The sequence below is a fragment of the Herpailurus yagouaroundi genome, unplaced genomic scaffold (genome assembly GCF_014898765.1).
Source record: "Herpailurus yagouaroundi ecotype Mexico unplaced genomic scaffold, PumYag 182, whole genome shotgun sequence".
Classification (NCBI taxonomy): Eukaryota; Metazoa; Chordata; class Mammalia; order Carnivora; family Felidae; genus Herpailurus; species Herpailurus yagouaroundi.
This window is the reverse complement of record NW_024412413.1, coordinates 8,058,626-8,081,840: the sequence shown is the minus strand read 5'-3', so window position 1 is coordinate 8,081,840 and position 23,215 is coordinate 8,058,626. Positions and strand designations below refer to the sequence as shown.

Sequence of the window (23,215 nt, the reverse complement as noted above, 5' to 3'; positions counted from 1 at the left end):
TGATCATTAGTAACAAAAACTTAGAGCAAACATCCTACCTAAATGGAAAGTAGTTATTTCTTTTAAAAAAGGCAAAAAGATTCATTCCACCATTAACCACTGTGTAAAAAATATTACTGCTGCTGGCTAGTTCATTAAGAAAATAACTTGACAGGTTTAAGAATTGGAAGGAAACACCAAGCTGTCTTCATATTTAACTAGAAAACCCAATAGAACTGACAAGTTGTTAGATCTACTAAGACAATTCAATAAAGTCCTTAGAAACACACAAACAACATAAAAAAATAAGAGTTCCTCCACATCAGCAAAAATCAATTACAAAACTGGACAGAACAGGATACCATTCTAAGAACATGTAAGACTTTCATGGAGAGAAAAAGTAAAATTCTATTAAAGAACACAAGATGTATACCATGTTCATGGGGGAAAAAAATTTTTTTTTGAAAAGTAGGCTACACGCTGAGCATGGAGCCCAATACGGGGCTTGAACTTATGACACTGAGATTAAGACCTGAGCTGAGATCAAGAGTCAGAGGCTTAACTGACTGAGCCACCCAGGTGCCCCAAGAAAAAAATTTTTGAATACTTCAACCGAACCGCAAGTTACTCAGTAAATTCAAATTCCAACAAAAACTCCTACAAGTTTAAAAATCTTTTTCAAACAGAGAACAAAAAAGAACAAAGACACACTTTACCAGATAGTCAGACATCCTACAAATCCAGAGTAATTAAAAAGGAAAAAAAAACCAAACTCAGTTTATGGCAACATGGTACACATAAAACCCTGAATAAATGTAAAAGTCATCTTTGACATAAGAATGTAGAAATCCTCAAAGAACAAGATTAAATGAAGACTTGAAATCCAGTAAGGTAGCCAAGTACTCCATCTGCTTTCACCCTTTTAGCAGGTGTCAAACCCGGTGATCTCACAATTCTGTTTTTGAATGTAGTGGACACATGAAAGAAAATCTAGAGTCAGGTGAAGAGAATACATGTTGTCTAATCAGATACGCTCCAATAAATCTGGAATCCCACCCACATGCCTATACCTGCAAGAATAGCAAACCCAAAATAAATTGGTCCCAATGAAAGGAACAGCCAAGTAGAAAGAAAAAGAAACTCCCCTGTAAACTTATAATGATAAGCCAGAGTTTCTGGTGGAATTCATATTACTTGTATAGTTACACAAACAACAGAAAAACCATGCTGAGATTTTAAAGTGGTCCTTGACTTGGTAGCTCCAATCCAGAGTCTTGATGGAAGCAAACACTTCCCTCTTTGGAGGAATACACCTTCTACCCAGGCCCCAAAAACTTTTCCACAGGTGAAATGTCAAAGAACTCATGGGCAAAATATCAACACATAAGTACACACAGTCAAAATATCCACACACACACAAACCATCCACAAATAAATGAGCAAGAGTCAGGAAAAGTAAAAGAATAAGGCCAGTAAGAGTTTGATAAAGATTTTAATGTGTTTAAGAAAATAGACGCACGTTTTGAAAATGAGTAAGGAAAAAGTGACTTATAAATAACCAAGTGTACTTTAAAATGAATCAAAGCATAAAGATGAAAAACACAAGCATTCAAATTCAAACATCAACAGCATACATCATTCAGCAGTGATAAAGAGATGAAACTTAATAGTGAAAAAATCTAATACATATCTAACTAGGGCTCCAGAATGACAGTAGAGAGAATGGGGAAGAGGCGATATTTGAAAGGTATTAGTTGGAATGTTCCAGAACGAAGAAAGTTAACCCTAGAATTTAAAATGCCCAACAGGGGCCCCTGGGTGGCTCAGTCGGTCAACTGCCCAACTTTGGCTCAGATTGTGATCTCACAGTTCACAAGCTCAAGTCCCATGTAGGGCTCTGTGCTGACAGCTCAGAGCCTGGAGTCTGCTTCAGATTCTGCGTCTCCCTCTCTCTCTGCCCCTCCCCCACTTTCTCTCTCTCAAAATAAAAGCATTAGAAAACTTTTTTTAAATGCCCAATATATCCCAAGTAGCACAAATGAAGTATTATAAATCTAAATACCTGAAAGTGACACATCATCAATAAATAAAATCCATAATTTAAAAAATTCCTTTTACAAAGAATGACAAAAAGTACCTATATTTGTTCTTAAAGATGCACACAGCTTTATGGAGAAAATGCTAAAAAATTACTTAAAAACATTAGGAAAGACCTAAAAAATTAGATACAGATTCATGGGTAGTTAATCTCAATAGTGAACTATATCTTCTCCTAACTTGATTTAGATTTAATGCAATTCTAAATCAATTAGATTTGGGGTGGGGGGATGACACTTGATAATATTCTAAAATTTATATGGAAAAAGAAAGGCCAACAAAACAGCCAAAATATTCCTAGACCGCTGGGGGTCCTTACCCTAAGGTTAAGGTAAGACAATGTGTCATCAGCACACAGAAAAAAATTAGACAAGAACACAGCACCAGAAGTGGCTCACACGTACATGAAACAGTGCATTTTGGCACTGGTGGGGAAAGAAATTCTTTAATAGCGCTGACAGGTAGATTAAAGGTGAAAGGTTAACATAAAGTTTTCAAAAGGGAAAAATATATTACAGTAATTATAACCTTGAGATAATAAAGCATGATATATAAGAGAATTATCAATTTAAGAGAAAAGATTGTTTATTAAAACATAAAAAATACAAGTCACAAACTAGCAGAATATGTAAAACACATATAAATGATAAATTGTTAGTCTCTAGAATATAAAATGAACTATAAATCGGTATGAAAAAGGCAAACCAGAAGAAAAATGGGTAAAGTCAAAATAGGACTTCACAAATACCTGTGAATGAATGACTAATAAACATTAGAACGTGCTCAACTTTATTAGAAATCAGAAAAACTCAAATTGAAAGCCACAAGGGCATACCATTTCACACCTGGCTGAGATGAAATCTGATAGTATCAAGTGTTGACGAGGAAATGGACCCAGCTTCTAAACCACAATTACTATATTTCAGTGTCTCTCAAGCCTTTCTCATTATCAAACCCCAAAGAACCATTTGAGACATTTTTTAATACTCCCTCACTCCATTTTAATACCACACAGATATACCACATGTATGTTATGACCCTCTGGAAGACCACTAACCATTGTAATATGTAAGTTTTTTTTTTTTGTAAGCTCCCCTTCCAAGAACCAATTTTCACCACCTTGAGGGTAACACTGTACCCATTGTGACAAAATCACTTTGGAAGCCAATTTAATATTAGATATCCCATTAATAAGTAATTCCATTTGTAAATGTAAATGTTAGGTGAACTTAAAGAGCAGTCAAACCAGATGCAAATTGAAAAAGCAGATAAACGACAAATAACAAAGATTTCAAAGATTGTTAGAGTATGATTACAAAATAATGGGAATTTCTACAAATGTTTTAAGTACTAAAATAAAATGCTTTCCTAAATGCCTTAAGTTAGAGAAAGATTTAGTATGTGATTTTCCTGGCAGAATTACATCATAAAAGTCATTGCGATAGGTGGGACCTTTACATTCCTTCCTACAAGCAGAAAATAAGCCACTGGACTCACCTCTACATTTTCATCTCCCATTTCTTGAGGGGCATCAGTATCTGGTTCAATCACACCTTCATTGTCAATTTCTGCCAAAGTTAAAAAAATGATAGTAAGACCTGTGATGCCCCACATAGCAGCCACCAGCCACATAAGACTATTAAAAACTAATAAACTATGGCTACTGCAACTGATAAATTAAGTATTTTACTTTATGTTAATTTATTTAAACATATTAGGGAAATAAAAATATTTCCTTATGAAATACTACTGTATTGTTTTGTTAAAATTATATTTCATTTTAACTGTTGCATCACCAGCGGTATTTAATCTTATACTAGAAATGTTGGCAAGTGCACAGTTTCTAGTATTACACACACACACTCCACTGACTTTGTGTCAAAATGATTCCATTCAAATATTTTATTCTACACATCAATGTACTATAATGTTTTAAAAAATACTTTATGCAGATAGCACAAATTATAATGATGTAAATCATAATGAAGTATTTACTTTTTAAATAAATTTTAATTTTAAAATAAAGGCACCCTGCTAATGCAGACTCAAATGCCAAAGCTAGCACTATAGCCAAAACAGTAATAAGAGGTATGTCATAAATTTCATGACAACTGTAATTTGTTACAGCAAAGCAAAACAAAGTAACTGCTCTATATAAAAAACTTTTGAAAATAATGGGCATTAAGAGACATTTTTAGCAAACAGAGCGAATTTAATGTTTCCTTTTGTCAAAAAAGAATGAAACTGAAATTAGCTACCTGAAGTCAGAATTACCTCAAACGAAAACATTTCAGTCAATTTTTAATGGTAACTGAGCCTGTCACTTTGCCTAATCATAAAACAGCTTAATTCATACAAAAAAAAAAAAAAAAGAAGGAAAAGCTTTTGGATAAAGAGTTGGTTAAGACATTATTATACTAATGGAAATTTTTAGAAAATTACAAGACTAAAAAAGATATTACACAAAAAGTGAAAGATCTTCAATTAAGCCTCCAAACAAGAAGCCCTTTCTAACAGTACCAAAGTTCACTTGGTTCAAAATTTGAAAAATTACACGTACTCTTCTTTAGCTTTTAGACAGATTCTATGAGTTAGGAGACTGCCCATTTAGTATCTGGGATATGTGTTTATAGTTTCAAAGGACTTCCAAATTTAGGAAGAGACTTTTTGTCAGTTTGCAGCCTAAAAAAAAAAGCCCAAACAGAAACAACCAAACTAATGGCATATCATCTCTTCTAAAAGGAACAAGTTTCATCAGTGTGTGTACAAGTACAAATAGGAAAATAATTTTTTGGTATTTGATTCAGTTATTGAAAAACTTAAAAACAATTTTCATCTTATCACTGGATCTTATCAAAAAATTTTTTTTAAGTTCATTTATTTTTGAGAAAGACACAGACAGTGTAAGCACGGAAAGGAAAGAGAGACAGGGGGAGAGAATCCCAAACAGGCTCCATGCTGTTAGCAGAGCCTGATGCAGAACTCAACTCGTTAAACTTTGAAATCCTGACCTGAGCCAAAGGCTTAACCAACTGAGCCACCCAGGGGCCCTTGGAAAACTTTTACCAAAAAAAAAAAAAAAAAAAAAAAGGGAAAAACTTTTACATATATTTAAAATTTGGGTATGTTTCCCAACTTTTTCAACCACAAATTTCATTAAATTTGAATATAGATCAAATATTTCCAAGAAAAATATAACCCCTAATATCTGCATTGAAATGTGCTGTAAAGATAAAAATACACTCTGGATTTAGAGACGTCATATGATAAACAGGAAAATATTTCACTAATAATTTCTCCATATTGATTACATGTTGAAATGCTAACATTTTAGGTTTGTTAGTTTAGATACATTTATTTGAATTAATTTCATCTGTTTACTTTTTAATTTTTTTAAAATGGCTACTAGAAATTGCATTTCATATGTAGCTCAGCTACATTACATTTCTATTAGATAGCCCTGATTTAGTCCATTTAGTAAAAATCAGCACCGGATCTTATCATGAGGTTATCAAATACAAACTACTACCTCCTCACCTAGATCACTTTCCTCACTTGATGGTTCGTCTGTCTTTATGTTTTCCTCCGCCTTCTTACTATCTGTTTTTTCTTCCTAGCAAAGGGAAGGCAAACAACGCTTTCAGTATTTAATAACACACCCAATATATACACACTAATTTATAAAAACTTATATGTAAACTGTTCACATCCATTGTATTTCAGTTGTTAATGCTCCCTTTCTTGTTCTGTTTTGGTAAACTTTAGTTCTGTTTTCATTTCTTTTTAAATCAAATATAGGTCCAATCCTTCATCCAAACATTTTAGACGAGTTTTAGAATTTAAAAAATATTGCGTTATAGAAGCTAATACAAATGCATATCCCACAGTTATGTTACACCCTCAACAGGCACTGTGGTCTACAACTCTCCATAATCAACACATTACTTCTGCAAAAGAAAGTCTGAGCATTCATAATAAGTGGGATAAAGACTATAAATAGCCTCACATCTGTTTAGATTATGCTTTACTGCCAAACAAACTTACTAAAAATCTTCACAATTTCAAGGGTTTTTGAGTTTGGAATTTCAAATAAGGAGCAATGGAACTATAATACACAAATGATGAGAATTCAAAGAATTTCAAAGTGCACATGATGAAAACCAAATTTCTTTCCCATTCTGTAAGTAACCGCTGTGATTTCTGGCATATCCCATTAGATATTCTCAATGCATATATATAAGACAGCTCTGCACTTTGACCTTTCCATTTAATGATGCTGTGTATCGTAGGCAATAGATCACAATCAGCACACCCTGGTCTATTCATACGATTGTATTAGTAAAATTACATAACCAGTTATTTAGGTTTCTCTTTGTAATTCTTAAAAATTGGAATCAAAGCCCTACCTTATTACAAAATATATGTTGAGAATACCATATGCAAGGTGTCAGATGCTTTAGCATATATGCTGAATAAGACCAGGTAGAATTCCAAATCAGAATATTTTGTTACAAAAATATTTTAGCAAAAATAGATTAAATATAATTTTGTCTTCATACACATTTACCACATGGTAAAATATCCTATTTAGGTATCCTACCAAAAGTATCCTATCAGAAACTACTAAACTCACAAATGATTCCTCTAAAAAAAGAATAACTACTTTGAAGGCTTTTGCTGAAGTTCTATTATATCACTTGCTCAAAGACAGAACTTCTGATTTCATATCTAAATAGATAAACCTTAAGGTTCTAAATAATAAAATAAATTTTCTTATCAACTTCTAATCAGTAAACTTGGGGATTTTAGACATAAAAGCCCAAAATAGGAGAAATAAGAATTCTGAAGGAAGCATTCTTAAGAGTATACCCACCCCCATCACTAAATTTCAGCTACTGCCAAACTCCTCCTGATCTTACTCACCTTTTTGGCAAATATGTTAAAGCAACATCATGACTCATAACTTAGAAATATCCCTGAGATGGTATGGCAGAAAAACTTAAGAACTACTGATTTGGGCTATTTTTCATTTACTTTGCAAGTATTAATTAAGTACCCACAATACACAAAACCCTGTGCTAGGTGCTAACCATAGAATGACGATGAAGACTACAAAATGCATACAATCACAGAGCTTACCACCCACAGGTCATGCATATAACACACACAGAACATTTACTCCCAAACGTGGTGAACGTTCAACCCTGGTGTTAAATCAGATGCCAGACACTTGATGTCTGAATAGAAATTTTACAAAGATCTTATCTCCAAGAGATCCTAAAGAAACCAGGAGTGGTAATTTGAGAGCAGCACTTTAAAAACACCTGTAAGATACTTCATATACAATTTTATTGCTAAACATACAAATGAAATTCATAACTTACCTTGATATTGTCTTCTGATTTAGTTTTATGAGTAGCAGGTGGTATTTTACCCCCCATGCTTGAGGAAGATGAGAAAAAAGATACTTGTTTAGAAAACTAAAATTTACTGAGCCAAGCAACATTATTTATGCTGGAAAGAAAAGACACAGATGATTATCTTTTCAAACCTTTAAGAGTAAACTCAATTAATTTGAATGCTTCAGTATTTTTTCATCTTAAAATTTTATTTATTTAGCAAACTGTTTTTTTTTAAACTTTTTTATATTAATTTATTTTTGAGAGACAGAGAGAGACAGCATGAGCAGGGGAGGGGCAGAGAGAGAGGGGGACACAGAATCAGAAGCAGGCTCCAGGCTCCGAGCTGTTAGCACAGAGCCCAATGAGGGGCCCGAACCCACGAACCATGAGATCATGACCTGAGCCAGTCGGACGCTTAACTGACTGAGCCACCCAGGCGCCCCGATTTAGCAAACTAGTTAATGAAAATCTAACCCTTTCTTCGCCTCACTTAGCCTAATAAAAACATAATTACATAGCTGTTCTGTGCCCATTCCCAGAAGAAAAGAGGCAGAAAACACGTTAATGACAAAATCATTTGTACAGGTATACTGAATCCAAAACTTCAACTTTAGTAAGAGCTCACTTAAATTCAAATAAGCAGTTTATGAAATGATTATGAAATCACAGTATAATTCAAAATGTTTCCTCTGACTGGGACCTACAAGGATTCTTTCTGCTTATATTCAAATGCCCCTCACAGTATAAATTTTCTCCTTATCCCTTCCCACAATCCACCAATTAATACTTCCCCTTGGCCTTGCAAGTCCTTCTTTTCCAAACATTCTAAGGCAACACCATGAATCATACACAAATAACTTTAATACAAGGAGGAAAAAAAGATTATGAAGAATTAGTGCTATATGCTCCATTTGGGGCAGACTCTGAAGCATATGGGCCCCAGGAAGCAGTCCAGTGACTAAAATGTTAAATGGATTAAGGGCCTCCAGGATAGTGAAAGCTGGAGATCACGAAGACTTAACTAAAAATTTGCCTTGTAAAATAGGAGATATATTAACTTGGAAAACCAAAAGGAATCTACTTCAGAACACCCTTAAGGATTGATTTTTTATAACTGGAGTTCTATATCCATGTTTACATTCATTTCAGGTGGGTGGAATTTCTGGACATAGGGTATGTGTATGCTGGATTTAAATGGATACTGGTTCCCCAAAGTTCTACCAATTTATACTTCTATCAGCGGTGCCTAAGAATTCCAGTTGTTCCACAACTTGGCCAACACTTAGCTATTGTCCGTCTTAAATTTTTAGTCATTTTGATAGATGTACAGTGGTATCCCATTGTAGTTGAGTCTCTTTTCACTTATTTATCAGCCACCTGCATAGCCTTTTTTGTAAAATTCAACTCTCCTCCAGCTATTAGATTGTCACATTTATCTGTAGGTGTTTGTATACTCTGCATACAAGCCCTCTGTCAGTTTTATGTGCTGCAAATAGCTTCTCTCACCTGTGGCTTGTCTTTTCACTTACACTGGAGCCAACAAGAAACAAACCTAGAAATCTAAAACAGTAAATGCAGGGGCACCTGGATGGCACAGTTTGTTAAGCATCTAACTCTTGATTTCAGCTCAGGTCACAATCTCAGGGTTCTGTGAGTTCAAACCCTTCAACAGGCTCTGCGCTGACAGTACAGAGCCTGCTTGGGATTCTCTCTTTCCCACTCTCTCTGCCCCTACCCCGCTTGTATGCTCTCAATCTCTCTCTCAAAATAAGCAAACAACAACAAAACAAAATAGCAAATGCAATAACAAAGTCTGGAATTTCTTGTTAAGCACCAATCAAGAGAAATGTGCACACTTTTCCCATTCTGTTCCATATAAGTTACAAAAAAATCTTCACTTAGTACCTTTCACAACAAAATTCTTTAAAATTCTAATCTACAGAGAAACTACTTTTCAAAAGAGCACAGTAATCAAATGACAGTTCTTTGCAGTTAAATTTTAATGAAGACACATGGCCTCTCTTAAGGCCATGTTTTTTCCCTAAGTTTCGAAATGCAACATTCAGGAATGTACTGAGGTACACATTCAAACGCAGCCGTGACAGTCTAACCTACATTAAAATTTGGGGAAGGGCCAGTCTTGCCAAGAAATGCGTTAAGCTAAATCTAATCCTCAGGAAAGATGAGACAAACCCAAATTGAGGGAAATTATCCAAAATAATTGGTCTGTAATATGCAAAACTGCCAAGGTCATGAAAGTCAAGAAATGACTGAAGAATTCTTTCAGAATAGATATTAGGAGTCATAAACAATAAAGTACAACATATAATTCTGAGGATTTGATAGCATTAATGCAGGATTCTTAGTTTCCCAAGTTTGATGATTACATTGTACAGACTGTCCTTGTTTGTGGGAAATACACAAAGGTGCTGGGGGCACAACACTGGGAATAGTTTCAGGAAACATATCGTTTGTATCGTACTTGCGATTTTCCTGCAAGTTTCAAAATTTTTATTTTTTTATTTTTAAAACTGGAGGGGAGGGAACACAAGGTTTATTCACAAGCTACACAGTTTCTCACATTCTGAATTCTAGTTACTTGTCAGAAGATTAACACCAATTTATATGTACAGAAATTTCATTTAATGCTTCCAAGATTTAAAACAAGCTAGTTCCCTGCCCAACAGTGCAAACTGGACTTTGCCAGTATAGTCTTTTATGTTGCCAACTAGAGCTAGTGCAGAGACCTTCCTCATACAGAATCACACAAGACCTCATTCATAATTCCCTTCATTTGATACATACCAATTGCTTTAAGCAATAGTTACTTAGGCACCTGTACAAAAACACTGGGTGTTACATTCTAAACTCATTGAGACTAGAAATGCAACCTGTTCATTTAATATATTTACTGAAAAGCCATATGCCAAACACTGTGCTGGAGATTAGAATACAAAGATACTCCCTTTGATCTTAAATCACCATAGAATGAAATAATAAAACAGTGTCAAACAATGCTGCTTCCTCTAAAAAAAATCCCAAAACATATTTGTTGAAAAGATCATAGTCTCCCAGGATCCTCAATGACTAATAAGACAAAAAAATTTCTGCTTCGTATTTCCCTTCGTCCCATTGAAAAAGCTCTTATTGGGGCATCTGGGTGGCTCAGTCGGTTGAGGTCAGCTCAGGTCATGAGATCACTGCTCATGAGTTCGACCCTGCATAGGGCTCTGTGCTGACAGCTCAGAGCCTGGAGCCTGCTTCGGATTCTGTGTCTCCCTCTCTGTCCCTCCCCTGCTTGCACTGTCCCTCTCTCTCTCTCTCTCAAAAATAAACATTTTTTAAAAGAAAAAAAAAAAAAAGAAAAGGCTGTTAAATAAATTTTTAACACCAAATAAAATTTTAAGCTATAAACAATGGTAGAAATTCTGGCAAATAAGCAAATAGACTAAATAAATTGTTCTTTAATGTCTAAGCCAGGGTACCTACAACTAATCTAGTATGAAGAGAGAACTCTGAAATGGTTGCAACTTGGGGAGCTCTAAAAGTAGGATTAGGGGCGCCTGGGTGGCGCGGTCAGTTAGGCGTCCAACTTCAGCCAGGTCACGATCTCGCGGTCCGTGAGTTCGAGCCCCGCGTCAGGCTCTGGGCTGATGGCTCAGAGCCTGGAGCCTGCTTCCGATTCTGTGTCTCCCTCTCTCTCTGCCCCTCCCCCGTTCATGCTCTGTCTCTCTCTGTCCCAAAAATAAATAAACGTTGAAAAAAAAAATTAAAAAAATAAATAAATAAAAGTAGGATTAGGCTTAGGAATATTCCTGGGCCCAGAAATCTCCACATTCAGCCCAATCTTCTATAATCCTGCACTTAAGAAGGATGACGTGAAGTCAGAGAGAAATTGATATACTTCAAGCAAAGGCCTCAAAGCCTACAAAAATTTTAATTTAGATTAAAATAAAGAGATAACAAAAGCTTCAGAATAGGGCCCCTACACGTGCCAAGATGCCTCATCCCATAATGAAACCAAAAATTTAGGATGCCACATGAAAAGTATAAATGGGAAAAAAAAAAAAAAAAGTATAAATGGAACCAGGAAAAAAATCCTGGAATTACCAATGTGAAATGTTAAAAAAAAAAAAAAAAAAAAAAAAAGATACATTAAGTATTTTCTGGAAATAATGTCTGACAATATTTTCCAGACCTTAAACTAGAATTCTCTACACAGCCATAATCACTCCAGCACAAGTTACATTGTTTTTAGGGACGTTTTAACCTTTTCTTCACAGCTCCCTTTTTCCTCTTGAGCAGTGGAACAAAACATTGTATACACTCAGTATAATGTTCACTCTTGATGCCAAGTATTAAACTTCCCTGTGGTATATATGCCTGCTTTACCTGGAATTTTAGAAACAACTTAATTGTAGGCTCGAGCCTTTCCTTTAATGACTAAATATAAGAGAATAGGGGCGCCTGGGTGGCGCAGTCGGTTAAGCGTCAGACTTCAGCCAGGTCACGATCTCGGGGTCCAGGAGTTCGAGCCCCGCGTCGGGCTCTGGGCTGATGGCTCAGAGCCTGGAGCCTGTTTCCGATTCTATGTCTTCCTCTCTCTCTGCCCCTCCCCCATTCATGCTCTGTCTCTCTCTGTCCCAAAAATAAATAAACGTTGAAAAAAAATTTTTTTAAATAAATAAATATAAGAGAATAAAAGCATACTCACGTGTCAAGTGAGACACTGAAATTGTCAACTTAGTAAGAAGAAAGGACCAAAATCTAGGCCTAAATTCCTAGTCCTGAAATTAGCATCTTGTAGGTTTTTCTGTTACAAAACGGTATTCTTGTTAGCTATTGTCAATAATAGTTACGTTACTACAGTAAGTGTTCTCGGAATCTTACACTAATAGCATGAGCAAAATCTTACAGTAGTTAAAAAACTGGAGAAGTAAAAGACTGAGAAGCTTCTCAGAGAAAAAAAAATTGTACCACTATATACACCGCTGACAAACTTTAACTTAAGCTTCTTCCTTATAAGAGTTTGTTGAAAAAAACATTCTTTCAAGTATTTGGTAATCGTGTGTTCCTCCTCCCCTATGAAAAGATCAATGTTCAGAGTAGTACCTCTGAGTCACGTTGCCTTGCACTGTCGCTATTATCACCATGAGGTGCGATTTGTGCCTGTTTCATCTTTTAAATTCCTCACCACTAATAGTGATTTTTAAAAATCATCTCGGGGAAGATTTCCCTTTCTCCCTTAAGTTCCCCTCCAATATGCAAAATATTAATCTCTATTATATGGTAAATATTACGACAAATTTCCGCATTTATTATACTGTTTCCAAGCATCTGGCACAACGCCTACTCAATTCCGCGCACGTAACGAAGTACTCCAGATTTAAGAATAACAAGAATAGATCATGGCTACATGCTGGTCCTTGAAAAATCATTTTTCAAGTGTTGAGTGTGATGACACTGCTACTACGGAGATACAGTAAGTGATTCCCAAAATAATTCTACGCAGTTAGAATCGCTGTAAATTTAAAGGTAGCCAAACAGTGTTACCATTTTTATTACAACTCATTATATAACAAGTTATCATTTTTACACTATTTAAAGACGTAGTGCGTAAAATAGCCATGTGTCACTGAGACCTTTTAAACAGGAAGCCCGAGATTTCAAGAAAACTCTACGCGAAAGAGAAATCTTGCAGCTCCCTTTCCCCACCACCACGTCTACAGTGTCCCAAGTCCCTGCAATCGTCTGCATTTATATTTGGATCAAGACACACCCCGGACGACCTCAGGGTGAGGGGACCCAGCTGTGCCCACCCCACCCCCCCTCCCGTCCCCGCCTCTGTACTATCTACGCTTCCCGGTCCTCCATTAGCCCCTGAAGTCGCCTTCCTTTCCTGGCCAGGGAGAGCCACAAAGAGGAGGCAACTCAGCAGGCCTCGCGGCAGAGCTCCCCGCTCGTCCTCCCCGCGCCAGCTGCGGCCCAGCTCCCCCTCCGGCCGTCCCTCTTCCCACCCCCAACGGTCCTCGGCCCGGGTCTCACCTCTCCACCCACTCCCGCAGGAAGCGCATTTCCTCGGTGTGCAGAACGCTCGGATCCTGCTTACACATTTTCACGAAGGCCCGAAGCTCGCTCACTTTGCGGGGGTCCATGGTCCAGAAGCGACGGCGGGCGGCGGACGCAGCTAAGGTTGCGGCCCGATTCCAGGCGCAGGTACTAGCCCAGCGTCACCGTGGGGAAGGGGGCGGCTGCCGCGAGACAGAACCGACTAGAACCTCCCCGGCCGCTGGCTCCTCCTACCCAACGGTCTCGTGACCCCGGGTCCTTCGCCTGTTCATTCCTACTCCCTCCACCTCTGCTCCTGCGCACTGCCTAGAACCTTCTAGAAGTGTGGCTGTTCAGGCTGTTGCCTGCCTGTACGCCCGCATTCATATATTCTAAATGCTGACCCAGTTCTCTGGGTGCATCAATCCCCCCACATGGTGCTTTTAAGAAGACGAGAAATATCAGCCCCTGCTGGTAGTCATTTAGAATCCGACATCCTATGCGTACGGGCATTTAATGGAGCACGACGACCTGACGCCAAATGGGCTCTCTGTCAGGAAGGCAATCATAGCGCTGAGGCGTGACGTCATCATTCAGCGCCGCTGGGGGGAAGGAAAGCCCCGCGAGCGGCGCCGGCCGGAAGGGGAGGGGTGTTTGGCTTGGTTTCCTGGCGACACAGCTCGGCGGCCCGTTGCTTCTCTGGCTGTTTTCCTTTTATCCTTCCTGCCGCGTGTGCGAGGCCGTCATGTCGTGGTTGCTGTCAGCAGCTAAGCTGGTTCCCGCCGTAGCAACCGCCCGCTGCCTCTCAGGTTAGACTCACCTCCCACGGTGTCCCTTCCGGGGCTTGCTCTCTGAGAAACCTGAGGCGCCCTAGAGGAATCCAAGTTGGTCTCAGGGAATACCTGGTTCGGCGGACCATTCTCGTGCTGGGGCTTCCACTCCCAAACCCTTTGTGCGCTCCTCGGATTTCTTTTTTACCTGCTGCTTCTGGAAAAGGGTGGGCCCTGTTCTCCCTACCGTTGAGGTATTCTGGGAAGCAGGAATGACTGCCGAGAGAAAGTGTGTGCCATCCCCCAGAGGGGCTGTCTTCAAAGTTACTCGGACTCCCAGACGTTGTCTCAGTTATCACTTGCTTAGGTGACAAAGTGTCTCCCATCAAGTAGCTCTTGCTTTTGTTAGGTTATCGAAAATCCTGTTTTCGTGTTTTCAAAGAGTGGCTTGAGAGCTGTCTACAGAATGTACAAGAAACATGTTTAGTAATACAAATCATTTGAGCAGTTCCTCTCGGAAGAGGTAATGCTTGGAGATACTCCCTGGGCTTTTCAATGTCTGAAAGCCCTGTTGGTAAAGGCAAGATGAAGGAGTCCAGGAATAATGGGGACCATTCTTTTAGGGTGTACCCTATCGTGAACAATTAATCTGATGAACATAAACCTCGATCAGTGAAAGCTGAATTATCTACCCTGCGGGCGGATCTGCCGTTGGATCATATTTCAGGGTTTTTGGCCAATAGGTGAACGGTGGGTGAACCAGAGCATGTGGTATTTGAAATCAAATCTATGTCTTGGAACATACTTGTTACATTGATGTACTTTAATTTATTGAAAATGGGATGGTAATTATATCAAGATTTCTTCCTGTAAAAAATAAAAAAATAACCATTGTCCCGTGCACAGAACTTGCTCTTTGGTTCTAACAGTTAAGCTACAGAAAGCTGTCCTCCATGGGAGTAGATGAATACATTTGGAGTTCATCTTAATCACAGAGCCTTGTGACTTTTTTCTTTTTTTTTGGATTTGTTGAGGCTTTGTGTAAAACCTTATTAATGAAAGTTTAGGACTAGATACTGGAGCATACATGCTAAGATCGTTGAAAAATGTATTCATTATGCTTCAGTTTGCCTCAATGCAGGAAGTAAATTTAACCGCTTCTTGCCATTAATATCATAATATGTATTGGCATTTTGACTGGATAAGATCTCCTTGGATCTTCACAAGTTAAAAGTTAGGGTAGGTATTCTCAATTTATGGATGGGGAACTGAAAGTAACACAGGATCACAAGTTGCAAGTCAGAAATTTTAATTGTGTAATTACCATCTAGTCCTTTTTCTGTTGTACCACCATTAGGTCTTAACTCTGGCTTAGTAGAGGCCTTTTGGAACTTTTTATTGAGCCAGAAAGAATGTTCTCTTCATTCAATAACTTTGTAGCAGTCTTTGTGGATGAATCTGCATTTCCGTGGAGTTGCTCACTATCTAGTCAGAATGATGGATAAGCAATAGATAAATGACGGTATAACAATGGATTGTAATAGTCTTGACTCAAGTGACTTAGGGGCTCAAGAAAGGCAGTAATGGATTTTTTTTTTTTAAATGTCATTTTGGGATTTTACTAAGTTTCAGAGTTTAAAAATTCTACTGACATGAGGTGCTCTTTTTTTTTTTTTTAATTTTTTTTCAACATTTATTTATTTTTGGGACAGAGAGAGACAGAGCATGAACGGGGGCGGGGCAGAGAGAGAGGGAGACACAGAATCAGAAACAGGCTCCAGGCTCCGAGCCATCAGCCCAGAGCCTGATGCGGGGCTCGAACTCACGGAGCGCGAGATCGTGACCTGGCTGAAGTCGGACGCTTAACTGACTGCGCCACCCAGGCGCCCCAAGGTGCTCTTAAATAGACCTTTGAATGTCTGTGGTGCTCTTGGTTGCTGTTTAGAAAGACTCTGGGTACAGAGCCTTTGAGTAGAGTATTGGGTACAATAGGAAACTTTGAATAAGTAGAGAATAATTTTTTAAAAGCCTGTTTGCAGTTAATTCTTTCAACAAACATTGAGCACCACACATGAACATAGAGCATAGTTTCTACCATCATGGGAGACAAAACAAGTAATTGTAGTATAACATACTAAATTTAGTAACAGTGCTGTGGAGAAGGAAAAAGTGATAGATGTTTCCTGACAGCAGGGAGGGGCCAAGAGGTAATGTAGGGCATGCCCTTAAATATTAGGAGATATTTGAGACTTGAAAAAAGGCTTTTACCAAGCAGACTAGAGTGACGTAGCCATCCTGGCAGGGGGAGCATATGCAAAGGCATGGAACAAAGCTTTGCAATCATCAGTAAGCCTGGGGGAGCTTTTTTGAAATATGGTCCTAGGCATGTTAGCAGGTGTTAAACCAAAATGGTTCTGTGGTTAAATAAGTTTGGGGAAAGCTGCATTTCATCATGCACATAATAGACTAATTCTGAGTCTCTAAGAAAGAAGTGTATTTGGCAGTAATTTGCAAGCTGAATTTGACCATGGGGCCCTTTTTCTGTGATGAGTCTTGAATTTTTTATCCCTTAGAACACATTTGGGAAAAGATGTATAGGGTGAGGTGATTAAAAAACCAAGTTGGGGGATGACTGGGTGGCTCAGCCGGTTAAGCATCCAACTTTGGCTCAGGTCATGATCTCCTGGTTCATGGGTTCAAGCCCCACTTCAGACTCTGTGCTGACAGATCAGAGCCTGAAGCCTGCTTCAAATTCTGTACCTCCTCTCTATGCCCCTCCCCTGCTTGTGTTCTCTCTCTCAAACAAACAAACAGACAAATAAACAAACCAAGTTGGGAGGAAAAGGAGGTGGTTGGCTCATGAAGGGTCTTGTTATTTCCAATCTTCTGGGCAGTGGGAAACCATTGAGTAACTTTAAGCTATTGAGTAAGACTAAGTCTGAATTTTTAAGAGTGGAAAATGGACTGAAGGGCATGTCAGTCATTCTTAAATTTTTAGAGATGCTGGTTTTGGTTTTGTTACTGGAAAATTGCGTTTTTTCCAACCCTGAGTTGTCCCACATACATGACAGATACTTAACTAAATATCACATTTTATAAAAGTAACATTTAAAATACTTTAAGCTTTTATGATTTTATTTTCTTTTTTTTTTTTATTTTTTTTTCAACGTTTATTTATTTTTGGGACAGAGAGAGACAGAGCATGAACGGGGGAGGGGCAGAGAGAGTGGGAGACACAGAATCGGAAACAGGCTCCAGGCTCCGAGCCATCAGCCCAGAGCCTGATGCGGGGCTCGAACTCACGGAGCGCGAGATCGTGACCTGGCTGAAGTCGGACGCTTAACCGACTGCGCCACCCAGGCGCCCCTGAAAATAAGTTTTAAATGCAAATTGTACCTTTCTATAAAATTTCCTATCTACCAACCAACACAAAGTTAAACAAAAGCCCTCATTTTACTATAGCAGTCATTTAAAGAGTAGATGTTACAATCTTTTTTTGGGTTTCCACATTTGTTGCATTGCTAAATGCCACTGAACTGTATTTTGCCAAAGGTGATTGGGTTTTAGTTTTGCTTGATTATTTGTTCCCATCTTTTAGTCACATTAAAATTTGCAGTCATTACATTTCTAAGTGATAAAAGCTTAAAATAATATGATAATCTTTTTGCTAAAAAAGAAAAAAACTTAAGAATTCAATGACAAGGAATATGCAGGATGCAAGTTAAGAAATTATTTTCAGTTAATAAATTCAGGCATCTCAAATGCAACATGTCTGAAACTCAACACCTGTGGTCCTATCTGAGATAATAGCAAATCCCTTTTTTCAGTTGCTAAAGCCAAAAACCTTGACTCCTGTCATGCCCAATATTCAGCCTATCAGTAAATTCCGTTTGGCCCTATTTTCAGACTATATCCAGAATTTGATCACTCTTTCCCCTGCCTACATCCATCACCCTGGACCAAGCTATTACAGACTCTGCCTGAATTCCAGCAATAGCCTGATTTCCCTGTTTGTACGTCTGCTTACTTTGAGTCTTTTCTCGATGACAGCAGCCAGAGTGGACCTGCTGAAACATGTCAGATTGTCATTCTTCTGCTCAGAGCCTTTAAGTGGCTTCTCGTCCCACCTATAATAGCAAAGTCCATAATGTGATCTAGCAGTACCTGCATAATCTGACCTCCTGTTACCTAATTTCATCTGCTTGTTGTCTTAATCGTTCACAATGATCTCTTTGAGCCTCAAACACACTTTACACATTCTGCATTAGAGACATTTCACTTGCTGTTCCTTCTATAATTCTCTTTCACTTCATATCCAAATGGCTAACTCCTTCACTTTCTTTACATCTTTACAAAGATGTTAGCCATCACTTTTCCCTCGGTACCTTAACTAAAATTTCAACCCTCCTACTCCAAAACTTATGTCCCCTATTCTTACTTTATTTTGTTTTCCTTAACACCTATGACTGTCATTATATTTTATTTAGTATTTGTTTATTGTCTTTCTCCAGCTTTAAACTCCATGACAGTTAAGGTTTTTCGTGTTTGCTCATTACTGTATCCCAAGTACCTGACAAACAGTAGGTACTCAAAAAATACCATTGAATGAATGAATGAATAAAACTCATAGGCTGAAAAGTAATATATTTTGAAAATAAAATAGAGGAAACTAAGAAGTGATTGTGTTGAAATTAAACTAAGCTCATTTTAAATGTCTGAAAACATTTAGCTAAGACTACTTGCTCAATATCTGATGTAACTCATTTTTCTTCCATTGTAACCTTAAACTATAGTGGGTAGAGATGTTTTAGAGTAATGTATTTGTAGATCCTTTGTACGTGGTATATACTAAAAAAGAAAATAGAAAGTTTCCTATCTGGAGTGAGTCACTGGTGGCCTGCCATACATGATATAGCCACATTGCTCTAAGAAATCCAGGATAAGTCTAGCTTTCTTTTTTAATTGTGGTAAAATACACATAACATAAAATTTACCATGTTAATTGTTTTAAAATATATATTGTGAAACAGACCACCAAACAACACCTCTCCCTCCCTTGCCTCAGTAACTACGATTCTACTTTGTTTTTATGAACTTCTTACCTTATGTAAGTAGAATCATAAGGTATTTTGTCTTTATGGCTGGCTTATTTCACTTACCGTAGTGTTTCAAAGTTTACCTATTTTGTAGCATTTAACAGGGTTTCCTTTTTTTTTTTTTTCAACGTTTATTTATTTTTGCGACAGAGAGAGAGCATGAACGGGGGAGGGGCAGAGAGAGAGGGAGACACAGAATCGGAAACAGGCTCCAGGCTCTGAGCTATCAGCCCAGAGCCCGACGCGGGGCTCGAACTCACGGACCGTGACATCGTGACCTGGCTGAAGTCGGACGCTTAACCGACTGCACCACCCAGGCGCCCCCAGGGTTTCCTTTTTAAAGCTGAAAAGGGCTGCCTGGGTGGCTCAGTCAGTTAAGCGTATGACTTCAGCTCAGGTCATGATCTCACGGTTCATGAGTTCAAGCCCTGCATTGGGCTCTGTGGTAACAGCTCAGAGCCTAGAGCCTGCTTCGGATTCTGTCTCTCTCTCTCTCTGCCCCTCCCCCACTCACGCTCTATCTCTCTCTGTCTCAGAAATAAATAAATGTAAAAAAAATTTTTTTTAATAAAAAAAAAAAGCTGAGTAATATCCCACTATATGCATGTATATTCATTCATTGATATTTGGGTTGCTTCCACCTCTTGGCTGTTGTGAATAGGTGCTACTGTAAACATGGGAATGCAAATATAACTCTGGCTATTTTTAACTTAAGAGAAAATACTTTAATTTTTATTTATAATGTGCTTATGTATGAAATGCTCTACCTCTATTGGAAAAAAGTCATTTCATGAATAATTATATAGTCTGAATCTGTACATCGTAATAAATTTTTAGCTCCTAATGCGGTACATATTTCAGGAGTTTGTATAGTGGTTTTAAATAGATAAAAGGAATGAAATAGATCATGAATTCTGCTAAAGAAAAACTCTGATTTGTAAATGTTCAGCTCAGAAATAGTAAAGTAGTATTTCCTGTTTTCCAAATTCTTAACATCACTGTCGCCACAAACTCGTCTTTTTCTGACATACCTACTCCAAACAACACTGACCACAGGTCCACAATCCTGTTAAACATGTTAAAAACATAATATTAGTATAGTTCTAAACAAATGTTATCTACCAAACTCTGTGATTAACAAAAACACACAAAGAGTCACGTTCAATTGTTATATGAACATAATGTGTCTGAAGAGTCAATTTAACGATTCCTTTTGGTTGACTTCTTCTGCACCTCTTTATGCTTCTTTTTTTCCTCTTACCACCGTCTTTGAATCCTGCTGAGAAAATAGAGGGATCCCAGTTGCTGGTGACCCAAGGTATATCTTGCTCATCATTGTCCACAAAAGTATGTTGAGTTACATGTTTGGGTCTGAAGTACTTTGGTGAATAATTGTTGAATAACTGTCTTCTCCAGCTGCATTCTTCTGCAAAGCCCTCTTCATCTGCCACACCATTTATAAGGAAGGACTTCAGTTCGCCATCATCTTCAACTTCTCTTTCTTGATCATTCTCGATAATTCTCTGTGTATTTGTATTTTTGCCATTAACAGTCTTACCCGAAGTTTTAACAGATCTGTAGTTGCCCATCCTACTATTATCAGATGCCAACGAGGAGAATGAATTAAGGCCCTCATGGCCCGGTGAACCATATGGTATATATCCTGTAGCATATGAAGAAAATCTCTCAAAAACTGGATATTCATTGGAGGTAGCGAAGAAGGATCTTGTACCACTGCTTCCATGGGAGCTTCTTGGACTATTTAAAAGGTCCTCAAGTGAGTCTTCAAAGAAATGAAATGAAAATGGATCCCTTTCACCAAAAATTTCTCTAAAGACATCATCTGGCTTACGAAATGTGAAGCCATACTCAAAAGAATCATCAAAATGACTTCTGCTTCCACCATTTAATCCTTCCTGGCCATATTTGTCATAAATGTCCCGTTTTTCATTATTTGATAATACTTCATATGCCTCAGCTACTTCTTTGAATTTTCTCTCAGCTTCTTCTGTATTTTCTGGATTTTTATCAGGGTGCCACTTAAGTGCCACTTTACGATAAGACTTTTTAATGTCCTCAGGTGAAGCATATCTCTGCACTCCTTGAACTTCATAGTAATCCACCATGTTTTAACAGGTCATTGGAAAGGGGTGTTCTGGGTCTGAGTAGTGAGAACTGTAGCTTCCTCTCAGCTGGAGCACTCCTGGTGGTCGTGGTGGAGGCAGTGACTGCAAATAGGCACTTTTTACATTGAAGACAATGTTACCACCATGGACACTGCTAGGAGACATTAGGATACTGATTATGTGGCAAGCAGAGTTACTAGCTTATGTCAGAGAGGTTTGCATTATGGTGTCATTCGGGGTTGGGATAGGGACTAGACCTTCCAAATAAAGCTAGTCCAGAGTCATACCAGACCATCCTGAACCCTCAGGACTATTTCTCCTATATTTCTCTAGAAGTCTCCAACAGTGCCTCATAAACTAGTGGAACCTGTTGTTGATAGCCACAGCATGCCCCTTGCATGATAGGACCTTCAGGCTGCTGAGCCTTAATAACTTCCCAGTTCTGTGATTTGGCTTTGAAAAATGAAGAAATTGAGAACTACATGAAAAAGTATTCAAATAGTTGACATAATTTATTTCAGTCAAGAGACAATTGTACTGGAAACAACTTGATTACGGTATAATAAGGGCTATATTGGGGGAAGCACTGGATGCTAAGCAATCATATGAGAGACACCTAGCCCAGACTTGAGGTGATTCCTGAGGAAGGAGCATAATATACAAGCTTTCTGCATGCTAGTATTGAATCATTTGAGATGACAGTATCTTTACCCATTTAAAAGTTTACAACTTTAAAACACGTAAAGATTTTGATGGGGCGCCTGGGTGGCGCAGTCGGTTAAGCGTCCGACTTCAGCCAGGTCACGATCTCGCGGTCCGTGAGTTCGAGTCTGGCGTCGGGCTCTGGGCTGATGGCTCAGAGCCTGGAGCCTGTTTCTGATTCTGTGTCTCCCTCTCTCTGCCCCTCGCCCGTTCATGCTCTGTCTCTCTCTGTCCCAAAAATAAATAAACGTTGAAAAAAAAATTAAAAAAAAGAAAAAAGTAAAGATTTTGAAAGTTGTACACTTATGTATTCAGTATATATTATTGAATTTCTACTTTGCACAAGGCACAGTTTTAACCACTGATGATAATGACATTAAAAAATAGCAATTTTCATGGTGTTTTCATTAATGAAGTATAAATAATAAATGATTTGAGATAATGTGATACGTGCTCCCCCTCAAAAAAAAAATGGTAGTGTGATGGGGGCAGAGAGCTACTCTAGATTGGTTTTTCAATTCCCTATAGTATATATGTCCACATGTATGTATGGTATACACATGATTGTATTTGCTTGCTATTGAAAATAATAAGAATAATAAAATCATCTGAGTACCATTTTTAGGTCAAACACCTAAAGTGTTTACACAGTTTACACAAATTACTTAACACAGTTTCTCATGTAATTGTAACAGCATTCCAGAAAGTAAATATTTTGTGCCCATAAGAAACCTGAGGTTCTTCAAATACATTTGTCTAAGGCTATCTAGCTTATTAGTGAAAAATATGATATTTGAACTTGAATCTGATTCCAAATTTTACTCTTTCTACTCTACTGCATTTTTTGGACAAGGGTTTAGGAATTTAGGTTCTAGACATTCTACAAATATGTATTGAGAACCTGTGACACAGAGTTAGAAAATAGAAAATTCTGCTCTCAAGGAGTTTATACAATTGAAAAAAACATTCAAAAACTAACTTCAATAGAGTGTGAA

The 23,215-nt window shown here is 38.0% G+C and overlaps 3 protein-coding genes across 5 annotated transcripts in view; 1 reads left to right on the top strand and 2 right to left on the bottom strand.

Annotated features, from left to right (window-relative positions):
* ST13 (ST13 Hsp70 interacting protein) overlaps nt 1-13,803 on the bottom strand; it is a 32,693-nt gene extending 18,890 nt beyond the window's left edge. Inside the window, exons 1-4 of one of the 2 annotated variants that reach the window (XM_040490738.1) lie at nt 13,524-13,803; nt 7,461-7,518; nt 5,614-5,689; nt 3,574-3,644 (exon numbers count right to left, since the gene is read on the bottom strand). In XM_040490738.1, coding sequence (XP_040346672.1) covers nt 3,574-3,644; nt 5,614-5,689; nt 7,461-7,518; nt 13,524-13,633 — 315 coding nt within the window. In that variant the 5' untranslated portion in view covers nt 13,634-13,803. The remainder of the gene's footprint in view (nt 1-3,573; nt 3,645-5,613; nt 5,690-7,460; nt 7,519-13,523) is intronic. The other variant, XM_040490737.1, reaches the window with a different exon arrangement.
* Nucleotides 13,804-13,897: 94 nt separating this feature from the next.
* The window catches only part of XPNPEP3 (X-prolyl aminopeptidase 3), a 74,970-nt gene continuing 65,652 nt past the window's right edge, over nt 13,898-23,215 (top strand). For both annotated transcript variants that reach the window (XM_040490733.1, XM_040490732.1), the window contains exon 1: nt 13,898-14,335. In XM_040490733.1, the coding sequence (XP_040346667.1) occupies nt 14,272-14,335 (64 nt within the window). In that variant the 5' untranslated portion in view covers nt 13,898-14,271. The remainder of the gene's footprint in view (nt 14,336-23,215) is intronic.
* Nucleotides 20,527-22,124, bottom strand: DNAJB7 (DnaJ heat shock protein family (Hsp40) member B7). The gene is given in 2 exon segments (XM_040490739.1): nt 20,527-20,645; nt 20,648-22,124. Coding segments are annotated over 2 exon segments (924 nt in total). The 5' UTR covers nt 21,519-22,124; the 3' UTR covers nt 20,527-20,592.